This window comes from Ammospiza nelsoni, chromosome 3 (genome assembly GCF_027579445.1).
Source record: "Ammospiza nelsoni isolate bAmmNel1 chromosome 3, bAmmNel1.pri, whole genome shotgun sequence".
Lineage (NCBI taxonomy): Eukaryota > Metazoa > Chordata > Aves > Passeriformes > Passerellidae > Ammospiza > Ammospiza nelsoni.
The window spans coordinates 90,163,161-90,183,410 of NC_080635.1; the positions used below are offsets into that span (position 1 = coordinate 90,163,161).

The 20,250-nt window shown below is 37.1% G+C and overlaps 1 protein-coding gene across 1 annotated transcript in view; it reads left to right on the top strand.

Moving 5' to 3' along the window:
• Positions 1 to 20,250, top strand: part of RNGTT (RNA guanylyltransferase and 5'-phosphatase) — a 170,227-nt gene that overhangs the window by 67,206 nt on the left and 82,771 nt on the right. Inside the window, exon 12 of the mRNA XM_059469021.1 lies at positions 12,611 to 12,679. Coding sequence (XP_059325004.1) covers positions 12,611 to 12,679 — 69 coding nt within the window. The remainder of the gene's footprint in view (positions 1 to 12,610; positions 12,680 to 20,250) is intronic.

Here is a 20,250-nt window from a genome sequence, read left to right on the forward strand (position 1 = left end):
GAGGAATTGCATGGCAACAATGGTGGTTGCAGAAGTGTCAAATACTCTGTCTATTGAAGATCTTGAAACCCCCATCTCAGTGGAGGGAGAATGTTACCATCTGGAGGTTTTCTATTGCCAAGAAGACCTGTTTCCTCTGTTTTTATTTTTGTTTTCATTTTCTATGCCTTCAGGAGTAGTTTAATCAGCTCACCTTTCAATCCTGCATTTCCTGACCTAGATTGGTAGCCATTCTTCATGCCTGGCTTACATCATGTTCCTCACTCCATCTGTTCTATTCCAAGGTTTTGGCCTATTTATCATCTAATCACATTTTAATTGTCTTCTAACCCATCTCTCCTCTACCATTTTGTTTCTGTTTGTTTTTATTTTTCATGTCTTACATTTTTTCCTCACTTATTCGTGTTCCATCTCCCCAAGAACGGAAAGTTTATTGGTGTAAAGGCAGTATTGCCTTATTTCACCCTGAGATACTTTTGTGCTGGTGTAACCATCACTTAAATCTTCTTTTTGGCATGCTTTTCTTCTGTAAACACAAATAATCATTGACCTGAGGAACTTAGTAAACAAATAAGGAATAAGAAGCTGCAAAGATATTACCTTATTCTTATACTAGAATTTGAAATCTTGGCAGCTGTCTTATATCCCAGCATGTAGTACTTCAGCCTGATTGTTCAAAGTTATTTTACCACTTGAATTGTAGAGGTAAGTACAGCCAATCAGCCCAACTGGTAGCTTTGTAAATTGTAAGATGAAATAGGTGACCAAACTGCAGATTTGAGCTGAATGTAGGTTACTGCCATTTGAAATTCAGTGCTTGCACTGCAGCTATTTCATGCCTGCTGCAGCACTGCAATGATGTGAATACTATTTGGTAAATATAATTTTTGTCAGTGGGAGGTTGGGGATAGCAGAGGCTTTGCAGGCCAGTAGTGGTGGGGAGCCCAGCTGCTTCTGACTGTTCCTTGACTTTCCGTGGGACAGGGAAGCATCAGCTACTTGCTTAGATTTGGTTCCCTCAAGCTAGGGCAAACACTGACTCAGCTGTGGTGACTTCTCAGCCTCCGTACTTTGCTGGAGTCACTTAAGGAGACCCATTCACAAAGAAGAATCTGTGTTTGTTTCCTGGAGTAAACAGAATAGGATTAGGTGACTTGCTTTTGGTTATTATTATTTATGATGTTGAAGGTCTAATATAATATTTCAGTACAATAGTATTTTGGTTAGGAAAGAAGTTTTTTCTTTTTCTTCAAGAAATTATTCGCACATTAGTTACGTGTCACATTTTTCAGAAAGTGATCTACTGAAGTTAAAACAAACAGCCTTGGATATTTCCATGAAGGATTATTCTCATAACTTGTGGCCCATGTTAGATATTGCTAGTGGTACAAATAAATTAATGCAGAATGATTCAGATGTGGAATATGTAATTAAATTTTGACTTGTCAAACTATCATATGAGAAAGAAAGCATTGAAACTCGTGGAAAAATAAAGCTGTATGGCTGAAGTATTCTACTTGGTGCACGCTGTAAGTTTAAACATCAGGACACTACATATTCAGCTTAGCTTTTAACAATTTAACATTAGATTTGAACATTCTAACATTTTTGTAAATTATTTCTTCTGTATTTTGTACAGTGAAAATACAATATACCTTTCTAAGTAGGAAAAGTGTCTTTAACAATGATTTCTTATTTCAGTTTTATGGTGTATTACCAAACCAGGAAATGCAAATCTGTTTGGACCTATTTACCAGTTGGTTTGCCAGTATGGACAATTGAATTGTATATTTGATATCTTCTGAATTAGTTAGAAGACTCAGCTGTGGTGACTAAGTGGGTCACTCCACTCATTAATTGAGGGGCAACTGTTTAATATTGTCCATTGTGCCACTTCACAGCCTGTCACTTTCCAAACTGCCTTCTGGCAATGCAGCTCCACAGGGAAGCCATCAGCCTTCTCCTATTGGAATGATGTTCAAGAGACATGCACTTAATTTGGATAAAATGAATAAAAGCACAAAGAAAATGGTAAAGATGGGGGTGAAATTTAAAGCAACTTATTATGATGCAAGATTATAGGACATTGCTGCTAGCTGTTTCTTTTCTTGTAATATGCTCAATTTTGAGAAAAAAACCCCAAACCAGACCTTGAACAAAATTAATCTTTAAAATAAAAAATTACAAAATCTTAGCATTTTACTATTATGGCTTTACAGTTTTGATTTCAACTTTGTAGCAAATAAAGCCCTGAAGTACCATTGCGTAGCAGAGGAATCTGATTTTTTAAACATCCAGAATATAAAGTTAAACCTTAATTTTTGTGTTAAAAATCTATGCTTCAGGCCCAGTATAAAATATTAGCCCAGTTTGCATCAGGACTTGGAACAGTAGATGTATGAAAACATTATGTTCTTGTATATCAGTTTTGTGTCTGACTGAATTATTGTATAAACTGTATATTCAGTTTTGTTTTTGTTGACAAGTCTTATTAGAAATGCTTAATAAAATAAAATCCTCAATTATCTGACTTAATTAAAACAGACCTATCCATGATTTTGGCAACCAGAGACCAGATTACGTTGGAACAGTTTATGCAGGGGGTGGATAACAGGTTTACACAGGGGCTGAGTAACAGATAAACCTTATCAAGTATGTAACAGTGGAAGATCATTCAACCCCATTGCACTCAACCCAGTGCCATTCTTTCCTTTGAAATCAGAAGAACTATTAAATGTAGTATTTGCTCAAACATAGAGAATTAGGGAGCTTGCAAGCATCAGTGTCATGAGAGCCTTGCTCAGTTGAAGACATTACAAACTTTACTGAGCATCTTTCGACCATTCAGGAGTGTCATAGATTGCAGCTAATGCGTAAACAGATCAAAGCATTTGCTACTGGAGCCTTTTGAATCTCCTGTGGCTCCAGCAACACTGTCACCTCAGGTGGGTGTGTTCTGCCAGGCAGGAGAGTGTGGGGAGAGTGATGTGGGTGACATCCCTGTGCCTAAAAGAAAGAAAATGAAGGCACCATGCAGTTTGAAACAGAGAACTGTGAAGAGCACAGTACATGAAATGGCCAAGCCATGAAATATATTGCTGTTTCTTTGTCAGGAAAAATAAATATGAAATATTGCTGTTTGGCAGGGTCATTTCCACAAAGCTTCAAGGAGTTCACATTTCTCTAATATTGAGGCTATCACAAAAATCAAAGTTTCTTGGAGGAGCTTATTTCTGTTATTTGAAAGTAGCATTTGAAAACATCGTAGTTAATTGATGTCAGTTTCTCAATTGTGTTTTTGAGAAGAGATTGACAGTGAGAAATGCCTCATGCTTATTTTGAATTCAGGAATGCAGATGTGCTGTCAAATTAAGCATTAACACACATAGTGCTTATGTTATTCTTGGGTATTGTTTTGAATATATTAGGTGCATAACCTTTGGAGTTGTTCACTCAGAACCAGCACATGGGTGACAGCTCAGTGGGGCTCTTACTGTAGCATGCTCTAGGTTTTTCTAAGATGTCTCCAAATAATTAAGAAATATGGCATACAGATAGTGTTATTAGCATATTTGAAGAGTCCTGTTAGTGAATTAGCTGCAAAGCCAAGAGGATATTAAAAAAAAAAAAAAAAAGAACCATCAAACTTGATTTCCTGCCACCCTCACAATGTATTTTTCTCTTGTCCACAATAGCATTTTTTTCCTATGTGACTGGGTAGTGAAATCAAGCTAATGTGGTACTTAGACTTTCACATCCAAGGTTGCATCCCAACGCGCTTTTTCCTAAGAGGTGCCTCATGGCACAAAGCAAGCTACAGGGTCGAATCTCTTTGGCTTTGTTGCTTGGACGTGTTGCTCATTCCCTCTCACATAAATGAACTGGAGTATAAACTGGACTTTCAATTGCTTTTCTCTCCTGGAAAAAATATATGGGCTCCAGTGAAGACTTTTCTGCAGAATTGCTGTTCTAAAAGGTAGTGAAGAGTGGTGTCATTAGAATGCTAATGACCAGTCATTAGTAGTTTGGGCCCTTGTCAGTCACTGACTATGAAATTATATGGGCAAATGGTTGAGGAAGACACTCTGCAGTGGTTGTGGTTGTTGAAATTATGTTATTTTTGGTCTGTGGTCTGCTGACTAGCACTAAGTCTTCAGCATATTTGACTTTTACATGTTTGACTTTGACACAAAGGAGTCTGGGAGCCCTGCACGTCGCACTTTTCAGCAGGAAACAGGCTGCTTGGAGCCAAAGTGCAGGCTGCAGGTACCAGTGGCAGCCTACATCTGCAGCCTTTCAGCTTCATCCACTTGGAATGCAAGAGGGCCATCAAATGAGAACATGTTTATAATACATCTGAGAGGGCTGTTGTACCAATGAGATATATAAATGTTTGTTTCAATGCTCATGCATTGAACTGAGTTTCTAACTAGTTGTAGACAGAAGGGAGTACATAGTTGCCAGAGCAAACCCAGAATTAGGTCACCTTCCTTCCTCTCTGTGCATGCACCTGTCTGTTGCCACTTCATGTTATTTCAACTTTGCTGCTCCCACTGTTACTAGAGTGGAGGTTCACTGGAAGTGCCCAGGTGACTTCCTGTCCTGCTGTCATGGGCTGTACATGGGAGAGGTGACCCCTGGTAAATCTGACCTCCACAAAGTGCTGGGACATACAAGAAAGTGACCCTCCCACTAAAGGATTTCTTCTTGCCATTATCTGTAATTAAAACAAATGAAAGGCTGTCAGTGAATGGCTTTTTGTGGAATATGAATTTCAGATTGAGCATCCTCTAACAGTGTTTTGCTAGATGAGCTGTTAGGACCACATGTATTTGAATCCCATGAGCGATGCTCAAAAGGGTAAAGCAGTGTATTTTCTACAGCAATGCTTGCTAAACATCCATGGAGGAGTGTAGACAGGAAGCTACACATATTCCTCTAGCAAAAAAATGTTTGTTGCTAGAAACTGGTCAGTCTGTGAAGTATTCAGTATTATTAAACACACCTTTGATTGACCTTTCAAAAGAGAGAAACATGCCTTGCACGGTCACTTTTTTTGGGCTGCAAGTTTCCTATCTTTAGCAAGTCTATAGTGCTGGATTCTGGTCTAGTGTGTTTAAAATTATTAGGGTATTCCTTATGGAATTTTTAAAACATACTTCAGTGACCAGTTGTTGCCAATGTGTTTTTGTTGTGGCTGTTGGCTATTCCTACACCTAACAGATGGCACTCGTGTACATTGACAAGCTGTGGGATAGCTGAGCATTACTAATAAAACCTATCACATGTTAAACTTGACCTGACATTAATCAAGTTTTGAATGCTACAAATGATTCATGGATAATAATTAGTCTCTTGATCATATTAGTGAACATCAGTCTCACAATGCTGCCATTATCTGCTTTCATTCTTATAGGGAACAAATCTATTGCCATAATTAGGTGTTTTTCATATCTTTTGAGCCAAAATGTTCTGTATGATTAACTTGGTAAAGAGGTTATTTTTAGTCTTTCAGTATGATTGATTTCAGAGCTTCTAGTAAATTAACAAATTGAAAGGTTTTCCATGAAATAATATTTTATAAAAAATATATATTTTAAAGTCTTATCAACTGAAAAATTCCCATGTGTCTTTACACAGTCATTTGGTATATTTTTCATCACCATATGATTCAGCTGTTGCCAGAGATTACACAGTTCAAAACAGTGGTGATTTTGTTAAACAGGTGAACCTTGGGATTTTACTTTTACTCTTTTTGTTTAGTTACTGGGTTACTGGTTGACATCAAGTGCTTTCAATATGTACGCGTTCATACAGACATAATAATGTTGGCAGCTTTTCTCTGGTTTTGTCTAGAATTAGCATCTTGAGATGGATGGCTGTGGGAAAGCTAGGATTCGAGCTTTAAGCATGAATTTTTTAAAGGATTTTCATACAGTTTTACAGCCCTGATTTTACAGCCCAAAAGCATGACATTTCTTTTTAAGTAATGAGCAAGTAAGAAGTTTATACTTTGTGTTCCTTATGCAGTTAGGGCAAAGTAGATAATTTCACTGGTTTACTAAAAATGTAGCAGTTATCTTCAATATGTGTTGGTTCCTAATTAGCATAGGAAACTTCTTTAAGCAATTACTTCTTAGAGAGCTCAGTTTTTAATTTATTTTCTACAGTTTTTGATCCTACTTTTCCTTTATGCATATTTTAGATCATTGACATGGGCCAGGAAATATTTTGTTACTTCATAATTTTTTCTTAGCATATTAGCTTTAGAATATTTAGTATAAGCTGTAATTTTCTGACGGTACTCTCAGTTATTATGATGCTTTTTCTTTCTTGCCTTTTATTGCTGGTAAGATAAATATAGCTCAATACAATGACTAATGAAGGAGGATTCATTATAGTATTGGACATTACCCTGATGCAGATACACTTCAGCTGATACTGTTCTTACACTGTTTATTTGATGTAAGGTAGCATATCATATTTTGATTAGCAAATGAGACTGATGCAGGGGAAACCGGGTCATGTTACATTATTGAAAGTCTGCTTTTCAGCATTTTTATAGGTCATTTGGAGGAAAACTTGAAATCATGTTTATGAGAGATCATTTATGGTTTTGAGAGGGAAATGAATGTTAACAATGAAGCAGAAATCTTTACTTTATGACCATGTGTTAAGTCGCACTCCTGAGACCACGGGCTGTGATTTCAGGATCTTCAGAGTTACTTGGAAGGAGCCACTTTGAGGCAAGCAGCCAGTCAAATTGGCTGGTCAAATACTTTGGCAAGTGCTCAAGGATGCAGAGATCTCCTTGAAAGGAGACTCCTGTGAAAGAGAACAGGGAGTGCATTTTTTCTTGCTGCTGTGACCCTTCTGGAATATTCTGTCTAGTCTAAATGGCATGGTTTCATTTGATAAAAAAAATTGTATCTGTGGGATATCTTTTGAGGACACATTGAAATTTTTGAAAGTTACATCTGCTTCCTTGTGAAATGTTTGAAATGTGAACCTTGTTTCTAAAAAAAACCTCTAGGAGATGTCTTGGTCAGAATCTAAAAAGAGGAGCAAGGAAGAAAAGTAGAAGGAAAAAAAATTGCTGAGAAATAGGAATTAATTTTTTAATTGCAAAGGCTGTACTTCATTGGACAGCTTAATGAAGATTGTGATTCTCCATCACAGCATGCTGTAATTTGAGATTGCAGAGCTTTCTAAATAAATTACTTGGCATTTGAGCATATCTCTTGAAGAGGAACTTAAATATGCGTGAGAGGAGATGGTTTCATCCTCATAGCTGTCTGAAAGTTAGTATGAAATGGTGATCCAGATCATGTCTGGTTTGGAGCGGGGAGGGTAGGAAGCAATAAAACTGCCAGAGATGTGTCTTTGATCCTCTCCCACCCACCCTCAGATTGTTAATTTACACTAGGTTTGTGTAGATCAGCTGTTTTACTTGCAGTGCAATGTTAGAGGAGTTGTTGGTATCCTGAATGTGAAAAAGATAAAAGTCTACATGTATTGAGTTTCATGTGTTTGTTTTTGGGTTTTTGGTTTTTTTTTTTTTTTTTTTCCTTTTTTAAATCTTTACTTCAGAAGGTGTGTGCTCCCTTTAATCCCCAAAACCATGAATTCCCGGGAGTCAGTAAAGTTTGTTTTGAAAGTTTTACCATGTATTTGTGGTAATTCAGTCAGTGAACCGAAGTCAAAACTTCTCTGAACACATTGGCTTGGGCTCTATTTCTGTTAAAATGTGAACTAGCCAACTTCTATCTGTGGAAAGTTTGAGATTCTGGATTTAATTTTTAAATAATATATGAAACTTTTCTCCCCTATGACATAGTCACTCACAGGTTTGATGATTTTTTGCTTTGAGTTTGAAAGCAGCTGTTTGGTTCTTGATACCTTCTCTGCTTTTAGACACAGAACAAACCAAAGAAGACGTGGTGCTGCAGGACAGGGGAAACTGGAAAGATTCTGGTGAGGAGGAAGGAGCTACAGCCATAGCTTGGAGGACCACTTCCCTCACTTGACATTAAGCTGCATTTGATAGTATTTTGGAGCATTGCACAGCAGCCTGTGTATCATCTGAAAGGAAGCTTATACCCCACCAAATACATGCTTACTTCTTTTCCAGGAGGCCTCCTTTTAAAAACATACTATTTGCAAGCTGGAGTGTAGAATGTTAGTAGCTTGGATGATAGTTCCATCATTGCCTGATACAGACTGATGTACTTTTGGGAAATGTGATAGCTGGGATGAAGCTGAGCCAGACTATTTTTGCATTATTTTAACTTATCTTAGCATAAACATCATTCTGTGGGATTTCTGATGTCATTCAAAACCAGGATTTATGAAGATTTATGTAGTAGGTTATCTACAGAGATGTATGAACTCATGTTTATAAACTCAGCGGTTGTCAGGATGTGAGAATTTCTTTGAGGCTGATGGAGAGGGCTGTCATCCTTGGAGAAAGGGATGGCCCTTTAAGTTGGACTAAAACCTAAGATGGTGAAGATGCTCGCTCTGTGAAGTTAGGAATGACAGTAGGGCCATGTATGAAGGTGTTTTATGTTCTGGCTGACTGACAATTCAATTAATAGTTTATTTGTAACTAATACTTTAGAGTGAAGTATGTTCCCTGTTACAACTCTGTAGAGTGAATAGATCCAGATGATCAGTGATTTGAAGATGGGTCTGGAAAACACCACAGGGACTGCAGGCAGAGTTGTTCTAACTTGACTTGAAGTGAAGCATATAGCAGTTCTGAAATTAAAAAAGCAAGGAAAAGGGACATGTATTTTTCTTGTATTATTACATTCAAAGGGTTTTTTCTGTATCCCTAAGTATTTCAGGAGGCTAGCAAGCAGTGTCAGTTTTGAATCAGAAATACAGACAAAACGGTTAGCAGTATTTGCATATTGTGACACAGGAGATCAATAATTGTGATGTGCGTGCAAGGACCTTAGCAAAATTATTTTGTAGAAAGTCAGTATGACTTTGCAGAGTCATCTTTATATTTTAGAATCCTCATAACTCACATGGTGTTGTGTTTCCATGAGTTTTTTTTAGTAAGGGGAAGGAAAAGGCATAGTAGTACTTGCTGGACTTATTTATTTTATGAATAATGTAGTATCATTAATGAAAACCTACTAGCATTGCATGGAATCTGTATGCACCTAAATTTTCTCCCCTTCCTGCTGAAGGAGCAAAGTGATTTTTTTGTTGGTATAAGTACAGAGAGATCTCTAAAGCGTGAATTTTCAATTATCCACAGAAGAACTGCTGACTGGTTCAGTGTTTTAGCAAAATCAGCTTCAGCAAGTTATTAGTGCTCTTTTGCTGCTCTTCTTCTCAGTGGTTAAGGAGCAAGGAGAAATCCTGTTACTCATCATACAGCTCCACTCAATCCATGCAATTACACCATTCTTTTCCTTAGAGAAGTGTTATTAGATGTAGGGATAATTTTAAATTTAGTTGAAAAGTATAAAAGAAAAAGTTTTAAATAATAAACTGTAATATGAGTATATGGTTTATTGCAGTGTTCGTAGGGAAGAAGGAAGCTGAAAGGAGTGAACAAAGGAGATCTCAGGTGGAACTAGATGCCATGAGGCAACATGGAATTGGATGCCAGAAGAGCTGGTTCACATGCATCATTTACCCATTTTTTATAAAATGTCATTGAGATGCATTGCACTTTTTCTGATCCATGGCAGTCATCCCAGTCAAGCAGGTGTGCCATTTATCATGGCTCCGATTAAAAAAGACCATTCTGTTCAAGTTAATTAGAAGTTTGAATGTGTGGAATGTTGAGCAACGTTTTTTAAAAGATGAACCATGATATTTTCATTTGAAGTTCATAAACTGAAAAATATAACTTTTTTAGAGTAAAAAATACTAGCTTGTATGTCAGACATTCTTTTTCCGCACATTTCCATGTCATTCCAAACCTTCTGCAATATTCAATATCTGTGTATTCTGCTGTTCATAGACAACTTTACATAGTTTCATTCTCAAGAAAATTTTTATGGGAATAATGCCAGGGAAAATGTACATTTCTTCCTCAATTTCCTCCCCCCAGTTGCTAATCCTTTCTGGTCAAAATTCCTTTCTAGAGAGAGTGTTATCATTCAAATGCATGTAATTGATCTAATGAGAATGAAAGCAGAATAATGAAGAAGTGTAGTTATCTGTTGAGGCTTGCTCTGGATTTAAAATCCTTTTGTCTTTGATGTCTAATTTACACTTGGGAGGAGCTGTCTTAGTGAAAACACCATTGGCCTCCAAACAGAACATGTTTGACTCTGCAACTGGGTGGGAGATTTATTGGACAGATTCCTTTACATTTTGTAATTCTGGCTAAGTAGTGAGTGAAAAGTATCAGAATGTATTTCTGAAATGGAAAAATTTTGATTTTATATTTTTATCTCAATTTATCAAGTTGTAATAGTACTTGAATGTAAAGTTCTTTCTAAAACTACATGTTCACCAGAGTGGAGAGAGTTGCAGGCCAACCAGCATGATAATTATTTTCTGCTTTTGCACATACTCCAACTTTGAAGATTGCTTTATATTCTTAAGTTTTATTTTGGGATGGAATACGTAATTCAGTTCTGTAAGCTCCAACACTGAAGTAACTGTCTCCTCAAATTGTAATTTCCTTAACAACTTCAAAAACAGAGGCAGAAACGGAGGTGATTTGATTCCTCTCTTTGCCACTTTTGTTAATGCCTTTGGATAGGTTTCTCAGAAGTTTATAAAAAGTAGTCTTAACTAATTAGAAGTTTCTGTTTTGTTTTTGTTTGCTTGTTTTTTGTTTGTTTGTTTTTTAAATATCATTATTCCTTAATATTAACATTATTCAGTGAGAGGTTTTTTTGGTACCTGAATTTAATGAAATCAGTCTTGTGCATTTTTGTAAGTTTGAAGCATACTCTTATTACAGATGACTGGCCAGTCAGTTTTGGTAAGTAACTTGGAAGTGATCCATGGAAGACTTAGTTAGTGTAGAAATTTAAAAACTCCACTATTTTAAAAACTTTTTGACATGTGTTTAAATATTTTTCCAGTGCACTCATTGCTCTAATAAAAACAAAGACTAACAGTGGATTTATGAAAGAATTTGGAATTATTTTATTGTTATTTTGTGTAGCCATATGGTAGCAGATGCATTACATTGTGAACTTCAGCTATGAATTTCAAGATAGCCACAAGTTAGCAGCAAGGTGCAGCTTCAAGTTTCAATTACGGCTTTTCTCTTCTGAACAATTTGTTTTCATCAGAATTAAATATTCTTAAGTACTTTTCCACTTGAGAGTACTCTCATAGTGTGTTTTTTTCCAGTTAAATTATATCTAAAAGTTGAATAGTGAAAGCCTTCCTTGTTGTTGGAGATATAGGGACAATATATCTCTGGGTAAGAGAAAAAAACTAGTTTTTTATAGGAAAATGATCAGTCATTCTGTGCAAACAGTTACAGGTTTAAGTGAAATATGCTGAATCATTATTGTTTGAAGTATTTGGCCAACAAGCTTTTGATCCACAAAACATAAAATTGCATTGCCTTTACTTGTACAGCCTTAGTAGGATACAAATGTTAATTCTCAGCTCCTTTCATACTTTATTGACTTCATTTGAATAATTTAGTCATAATTTGGTCAGCAGGTCATTAAGTTGAGCTCTAGGAAGGAAATTGTACAAAATTAGCGAACCAGGCCAAAATGATGCTTTTAAAACTGACTGTGATTTACTGATTCTGTATTTGCTATGTTTTATCACCATGTGGTTACTTTTACGCCAAAGTTTTTTCAAATATTACTAAAAGTATCTCCAACTTCAGGAAAGAGACTTCATCTCAACAGTAAAACAAATTGAAATTAATAAAGAGATATTTTGGTAATTCTCCTAATTTTTTGCTATTACTTGTCAGTTGTAATTCTTAGTTATTTGCTTTTCCTTAGGCAAGTCAGAATTTAATATGGAAGTATATCATCAATTCTCAGAACTGTTGACTAGCTGGTTTCAGTAGTTTGTTTAATTAGATGGTTTTTCTGTGGTTAATTCATCTTGATGGATGTATTTACCTCCATACAGAATTAACTGTCATTGAAAGCATTAAATAGAATATTCAATATTTATATTCAAGATACAAATTAATTCAAAGAGTTGGTTTTACAGTCATGTAGCTGTGTTACTGGCTTATGCCCTAGTTAGGAAGTCTGTCAAACATGAATTTCAAATGATGCCCTGAAGTATTTTTCAGGAAATAAGTTCAATCTAAAGTTCTACTTGTGTGTTAAAATGGCAAATAGATTTTTGATTTGCCTACAAATGACTGTAGTGTCCTGTATTAGAATCGATATTCCTTAGTTTTCTAGTATATAGAATCATCTTGGCTTCTTAAGTATTTCTTTTTGGACAAATGATTTTCTAGCCTTGAGTATTCTTTGTAGAAACTGCTACTTTGTTGACGTTGACATTTCCCAAGCTCTAACGTTAAACCATAAATAAGCTGTTTATTGGCAAACGATTGCAGTAGTAGCATATAATCCACTACTGCTCACTTTGATGTGCATTTCTCTATGGAAAAAGATTTTCTTTCTCTTTTGTTCTACAGCTCCTGGAAGGAAACTTTGCCAGAGAAGTTAGCCATGAAGTGGATGGACTAATATTTCAGCCTACAGGAGTAAGTAGCATAACAAAAGGATTTTTTCTCCCTTTAGTTCCAGATGAAATTCTCGCTCTCCCTCCTTACTCATCCATCTACTAGCTAGCTAATCTTTGTTTTGGTCAGGATTACTTGGCAGTGTTGTTTCTGACTAGTTGCTATCTCATTTGTAGTATGTGTGATCTCTTACTAATTAACAGTGGTAGTGTCAGAATCATCTCATGTTTTTTTAGAGTATGTACTATGGATGTGTGCTGCTAAATAATGAAGGATTTTCTCTGTCTGCATGCATTCCTTGAATCTCTCAACCATTAATTTGAGCTCTCACGTTATTTTGCTTTTTCAAGGATGTTCACACATTAAAATTTCATTAAAATTTGTGACTCATGTTGTTTTAGTGCAATTGAAACATGATAAATTCTTGAGCCATGTCTGCCAGTGTAAAGGTATATGAGTGGCCTGGGGAGAAGTTACAAGAAGTACGGCAGACAACCAGAAAAAATAATGCAAGTGGTTCTCAAGCTAGCATGGCCTCATCTATTCTATTACTCCTCCTGTTGCATCAGATACAGTGGATACACTGCAGTGTGTATTGGCATAGATCATGGCTGTAGCCGCATCCATCTTAACTTTTTTCTTAGCTTGTAAATCATAGGATGGTTTGAGTTGGAAGGGACTGTAGAGATCATCTAATTCCAGTCCCCTGCCAGAGGGGGGTAGGGACACCTTTTGCCCCACTCAACCTGGCCTTGAATACTTCCAGGGATGAGCATCCACAGCTTCGCTGGACAACCTGTTTCAGCGCCTGACCACCCTCATAATAAAGAATTTCTTCTGAATATCTAATCTAAACCTACTCTCTTTCAATTTGAAGCCATTCTGTCTTGTTCTGTCAATACATGCCCTTGTCAAGAGTCCCTCTCCATCTGTTTTTGTAGGCCCATCTTAGATATTGGAAGGCTGCTCTAAGGTCTGCCTGGAGCCTTCTCTTCTCCAGGTTAAACATCCCCAACTCCATGCCTGTCTTTGTAGGAGAGGTGCTGCAGCCCTGAGATCATCTCAGTGGTCCTTCTCTGGGCTTGTTCTGGTAGGTCTGTGTCTTTCTTGTGCTGGGGTCCCAGAGCTGGGCACAGCACACCAGGTGGGGTCTCATGAGAGCACAGGGGCAGAATCACCTCCCTTGCCCTCCTGCCCTCGCTTCCCGTGATGCAGTCCAGGGTGTGATTGCCTTTCTGGGCTGCAAATGCACACTGCCAGCTTCTGTTGAGCTTTTGGTCCACAAACACCCCCAAATCTTCCTCCCCAGGGAGAAAGTCTTGATCCATTCTCCACCCAGTTTGTGTTTGTGCTTGGGACTGCCCTGACCCAGGTGCAGGACCTTGCATTTGGCCGTGTTGAGCTTCGATGTTTGCACAAGCCCACCTCAAGCCTGTCAGAGTCCTTCCGGATAGCATCCCTTCCTTTCAGTGTGTTGACTGAATCAAGTAAGGGATTGTTTTCAATTATTTCAAATTTGACAGATATTTCTACCCTTCCAGCTACTCGTGGAAAGTACATGTGTATACTTTTCCAGTTGAAACATATTTTTTCTGGTCTACTTCCTATACTGTAGATCTTAGCAAGGGATGATGACACTCCCATCTGGAAATAAGATACACCTCTCTATTTCAAGTTCTACATAATTAAGCAATTAAGCCACATACTTTTTTTTTTTTTCATAGCTGTTGCCAATTTAAATCAGAACTACTAGGGTAAAGAGAGTTCACACTTTCATAAGAAATCCTGATGATATCTTAGAATACATTTAGAATTTAAAGCAATTGTAAAAGTTTCTCACAAGCACTTCCCTGAAAATTGGAGGTTAAGCTAAGCAAAGTTACTACACCTAAATTTGAAATTACCTTTTCTGCTTGAGATGAACTTGGTGAAGAATGCATCTCTTAGTCACTGTTACAGGAAATCAATTTCTGATGTGTTTTGGTTCTAGAACTTGTGTTTTCTGACTTAGCACACTAAAAAATTTATAACCCAACTAAACCAATTTTCTTTTATAAATGCTTATAAAGGTTATTCATCTTTAATGTATTTGTTTAAATTAATGTTCAAATTTTAATATTGTTTTTGAGTTTATGGAATGTAAGTTGGTTGCTTCTGTTATTAAGCTGATTTTCCTTGATGAAGCAGTATGCAGTTTTCTCAGTGTAATGACTTTCTTAGTTGAGTAAGTATAAGTAAATGTACTGGTTTTCCATTACAGTAATATATTTAGAGTGAAAAATATTATTGTAGACCTGTTACTTGGGAAAGAAGCATTAAAGCTGAATAAGTGAAAAGGATGAAGCTGATAGAGATGGCTTTTTTGTTATGTGATACAGAAGGAATAAATAAACAGGCAACAATGCAAGAACAACAGTATAACAGTGCATAAATGACCCCTTGAAAATATGAGCTGAAATAATTTTTGTGTTTTAGTTGAATGCATGATGTATTAGATCTTTTCAGAGAGAAAACAACAACCTCCTGTTGCTGATTGGGGTGTAAAGCCCTGGACTTTGGTTATTTTGAGGGTTACAGACCTTTATAAAACCTGTTTGCCTCAAGTAAAGAGATCACAACATATCCAGAAGAAAATTAAGAACCATATTTGTTGACACAATTGATCTTGCAGAAAAAAAAAGGATAGACAGAAATGAAGCTGAGTGTTAGAAGACCAGGGAAGTTCAAGAACATCTTTTGGGAGCTCCTGCAATCCACTGTGTGTTTTGAGGAGTACACAAATGTAGACAGGAATTGAAGCAAGATCACAAAGAAGAATGAAGTGGCAGCAGAGGAGGATAAACAGAATGTCAACATGTACAGGCAGAAAATTCTTTGGGGAAAATTGCCCACATATACTATGTTTTTGCTAGGTGAAGATGAATGCAGAAGTTAACTATTTAATACAAGGACAGTTGAGCTTATTAGTTCATATTGTTTGAAAGTCTTTTCTGAGTTTCTCTTCCCCTCTGCCCTGTTTTACTCAGAGGTGTTCCTCTTGTTGTCTGGTCTCAGACAAAGGCATCCAGACCTGGATATTCCCTGCTGTCCTGGTTCAGGGCAAATTTGGGAGAGAACCCCCAGAGGGGCTCCTCTAGAAAAGCAGATTCAATCGGCCCCTCCCCTCAACCGGTCCAGGAGAAAATACTTCCTTGGAGAAAAGTGGAAAAAACCTGTTTATTAAACAATGAAACCTAAACAACATTAAACAATAAAACCACTTGCTGCTCCAAAAGAGATGACAAACTCAGAAAGTCCCCTCCCTGGGTTGCAGTTCAGCTCACTCAGTCTCTTATCAGTCTCTTATCAGTCCCTCTGGTGCTGGAAATGCCTCGGCCCAGGCCCGGCCCGGTGGCCACAGGTGCAGCTGCCGGTGCTCTGCTGGGTGTTCAGTCCAGAGCATGTTTAAACAGGTCCAAAGAAAAGAAAAAAAAAACACAGTCCAGGGAACTTCTTTGCCTCAGCTGGCTAAAACTAACTAAAACAAAGGAGAGCTCTGTCCCGCTGTCTATCCATCCGCAGACAACACAGTCCAGGAGCAGGAATGTGGAGGAGTGAGTGCAGTGTCTGAAACAAACTGCGTGATTCTTCTCTCCCCCCTTCACTCTCTGGAACAAGGCTTAAACGTGCAAAACGTATTATTCAGCATCAGCAGAAGAGACAACTGGGGATAAAAGCGTCATATAGGCAACCTAGGACACCTGCTAGCTACAGGCAGCACTGGTACTGGGAGTCAATGGATGGAGAAAGGATATTTTGTTAGTTTGAAGTTTGGTTTAATTCTGATTTGCAATAAAACTCAAAATATCCAAAATTATCTGTGAATATGCTTTTAGCCTCTAAGAGCTCTTAGTTTTCTCACTTTTCTCTTTGGTTTGAAGAGATTTGGTATCAAGTGCCTCTGTATTAGTCCAGTTTTGAGAAATTGGTATGCTTTAATGAGAAGGGATTTGTGAAAAAGTTTTACTATTGAATCTAGGGTTTCAGTTAGGTGTAAGAAGGTTTGTTTTCTTCTGTTAGTATTCCTATTTAAATTCTTATTATGAATAGCAGGGTTCTTGTACTGAAGCAGAAATTATTTTGCATTGTGATTCATGATGGTAGAAACAAGATTAAGGAGTAAGGAGATTTTTTTCTGCCTGTACAGGTTAGTTTATTTTGTGAGATCAGACTAACTGAGCATTATTGTTCCTAACTCATTGGTTACTTGAATTACTTATATTGGTTATTGCTCAGGGTATACAAAAGCTTTCCTTGCACAGTGACTGTTGAAAGGCAATGGCTGAGGCATCCTATCTTCTGATTTCCTCCCTTCTCAGATCATGAGATTCTCAGATTTCCTCCCTTTGACAGATCATGAGAAGAGTGTGTTTAGTGGATGTGATGGATGTTTTTGCCTCGTTTATGATTTAAGAATGATTTGTAGGTAGCTTGATGGGATGTGTGGTTCTTACGCAATTTCTGCATTAACATATCCTACTCTTAACAGCTCCATTGCAAGACACAAATGTCTTCTTACTATTGCTTCTCTTCTTCCCTTTGTACTCTTTCCTTTACTCTTTTTCTCTTCATGCATTCTCTTTATCCAGCAGCCCTTTCCTCATTCCTTTTGATTTCACTTCTCTGTTGCCTCTCCCTGACACTTCTTTTCCTTACATCATTGCCTAATCCATTTAAAGTCCTCTCACTATAACTCCCATATGCCTAAATCAGCTCTGTTCCATCTGATCAACTTTCTGGTTCCTGTACCTGTAACAGGTTGGCAGAGCAGGGCCCAAAGGTAAGTACTGGGCAGAAGTAAAACCGAGCAGCAGGAAATGTCATGGACAGGGATCTCACCCTGGGATCATGCCCCAGACAAAGAGTGAGTTAGTTGAAATATGAAAGCCACATGCCTTATTTACAGATTACAAATGCTTATGTAAAGATTGGAAGCTTTCAGTCCTTTTTTTTTTTTGAAATATTGCTTCAAAACAGGAAACTTCTTACATATGTTTTAGAACACTTGCAGTTTAGCAGCCTGTATGTTTTTAATGAAAATCTCAGAAATGGCCTTTTCTGATGGCAGAATTGGCTCTCTGGCCTCTGCCCACTCATCAGTGAAATTACTTTTCATGTCTACCTTGTAAATCGTACTTTTGCTAAACATCTCAGACTGTCTAATTTTTATGCTAGTACTCTCCTAATAACCAGCTTTCTTGCTGACTAAAACTATTACTTTTCCTTTGCTTCGGGAAAGGATGTAGGAATTATTTTCTTACTTTAGCCAACTAAATGACTCACTGGCCATCAGTTAGGAAGGCCTAAGGACAGCTTTTGAACATCGGTGAAAAACATGTATCAAAATTTAAAATCTTCTGCTTTGTGTTTGCCTCCTGAGCTCTGTTACATTTTTGCATTGGATCAGGCTGATTTCTATTTGGTACTCCTTCGTGCTCTCATTTTGGATGAGGAATAAAGTCCAGTTGTGTGGAATTGGGATTTTTAGAGGGAAGGACGAAGGGCAGCTGCTGAGCTCTGTTCTTCTAAGATAAATGTTATTTTAAAGAACAGCTGAATTATTTAACACATAACTCCCCATACTGAATTCTAATGGAAAGCTTAGCCTTTAAAATGAAAGAATAATGAATAGGTTTTTATAACTGAATAACATTGCATGAGTTATTACTATATCTTCCTTCCCTTCCCTTGGCAGACTTAGTGGTGATCTGAAATGCTTGGTTGCCTGTTAATTATTTGTGCTATTCCCATTGTATAATAGGCTGTGTTATTTTCTGTCATTGTGAAAGTTCTTCCAAAATCACTGAAGTTAAAACTGAATTAAATATCTCCAAAAGATACCACCAAATAAAATATCTCCATGATTTGTTTCATTAAGCAGTGCCAGTTTGTCATAAATAATTCTATATAATTGGAAAGCCTTTTCTTCCACAGTATATATTTTATCAAATGGTGTGTAAATCTTTAATCATAGGCATAGTCACTTGCTGGCTTATTTCTGAAGCTCAGATATCCTGTTTATCAGTGATGGGGTAACAATTATTGTCATGCATTTCTGGTGCAATAGCAAGTAATGGCTTCAGGCAGACTCAGATATACCAAATATACTCTCAATACCAAAGCTGATACATAAAGGCTCAGGAAGAATCATATAATAGCATAGATTTTTTTTGCTTCCAACAAATACATGTTTCTGGATTTAGTTTTCTATTTTTGTAGTGATTCATGTAAGATTTGGAGGCAATGGAACGGAATAGAATGGTGCAGACTATTTCAGCTGTAAGGGACGTACAGTGATCATCTAATCCAACTGCCTGATCACTTCGGGGCTGACCAAAAATTTAGGCATGTTATTAAGCACATTGAGCCTTAAAACAGTGACACCTCTGGGGCATTGACCACCTCTCTAGGAAGCCTGTTCAATGTTTCACCATCCTCTCAAGTACTTAAATACATCTGGATGTCCAATTAAAAGCTCCCTGGCACAGCTTTGAACTGTTCCCACACATCCTGTCACTGGAAGAAGACATCAGCACAACATCAGTTTGTTAACAGAGATGCTAAGATCACCTGATTTTTTTTCCTTTGGAGTTTGCAGCAGAACAAAGGAGAATCTGGAGAGAATAGTTTTCATCAGTCCTTTGTGTTGATCCACATTACTAAAACCTTTCATCTTCAGAGTATCTTTTTGGTAAATGTGATTTCTTCTGTAAGAGTAATGTTCCTGACTGAATCTGTTGCTAGTCAGGGGATGCTGTTGTCATATCAGTGTGCACTTTTTGTGCAGTTGTGTATCAGAGAACTTCCTGTCAATCTCCTGAAATGCCACTGAATTTTGCAACTGTTCTCTGCCTATGAAAAGTTGTTATATTCAATTTCTGTGGCAATGTTCCTTGCAACTCATCTCTTAAGTAGCTATTCCTATCTCAAGTACACAATTTTTTTCATATGCTTTACAAACATACCCAAATATATTAGCAATACACAATATTTATTTGAGGAGTTTTTTGTGACTGTGCAAGTAAAACTTTTATACCAATTCAAGTTTGTCTTTGCTCACTTGGGGTGGCTTGTTTTCTACTTTTTCTTTTTAAATCAGAAAACTAGAAAATTAAGAAATGCTAACCCAACACCAGTAATTAAGGTCTTATTAAATTAATTACACCTTATTTAAATTGTTAGACTCCTAGATACAAGTACCATGAATGAATGTAGCACATTTTTATGATTTCCGCTTACTTTCCAAGTACGAGAGATAACTCACACCTAAGAAAATATCTACCTTTCCCTCTTTCCCTTTATGAATAATTTTTAGCTCTAAATATCATAAGATTGGGGTGTAGCAAAAGTTTTTCTTGTTTAACTTTCTGCTCTTGGTCCTCTGGTACATTCAGATTGAAATGCAAACCTATTTGCTGTTTGCTAGAATTGTTTAACCTGACTTCCTTATTCTGTCAGCCTGAATAGATGTCAGTGCCTTTAGTCTGATTACCTAAGGAGAGTGTTGGTCTTAATTGGAATGTTGTCTCATTTGCTTGCTAATAACCTGTACT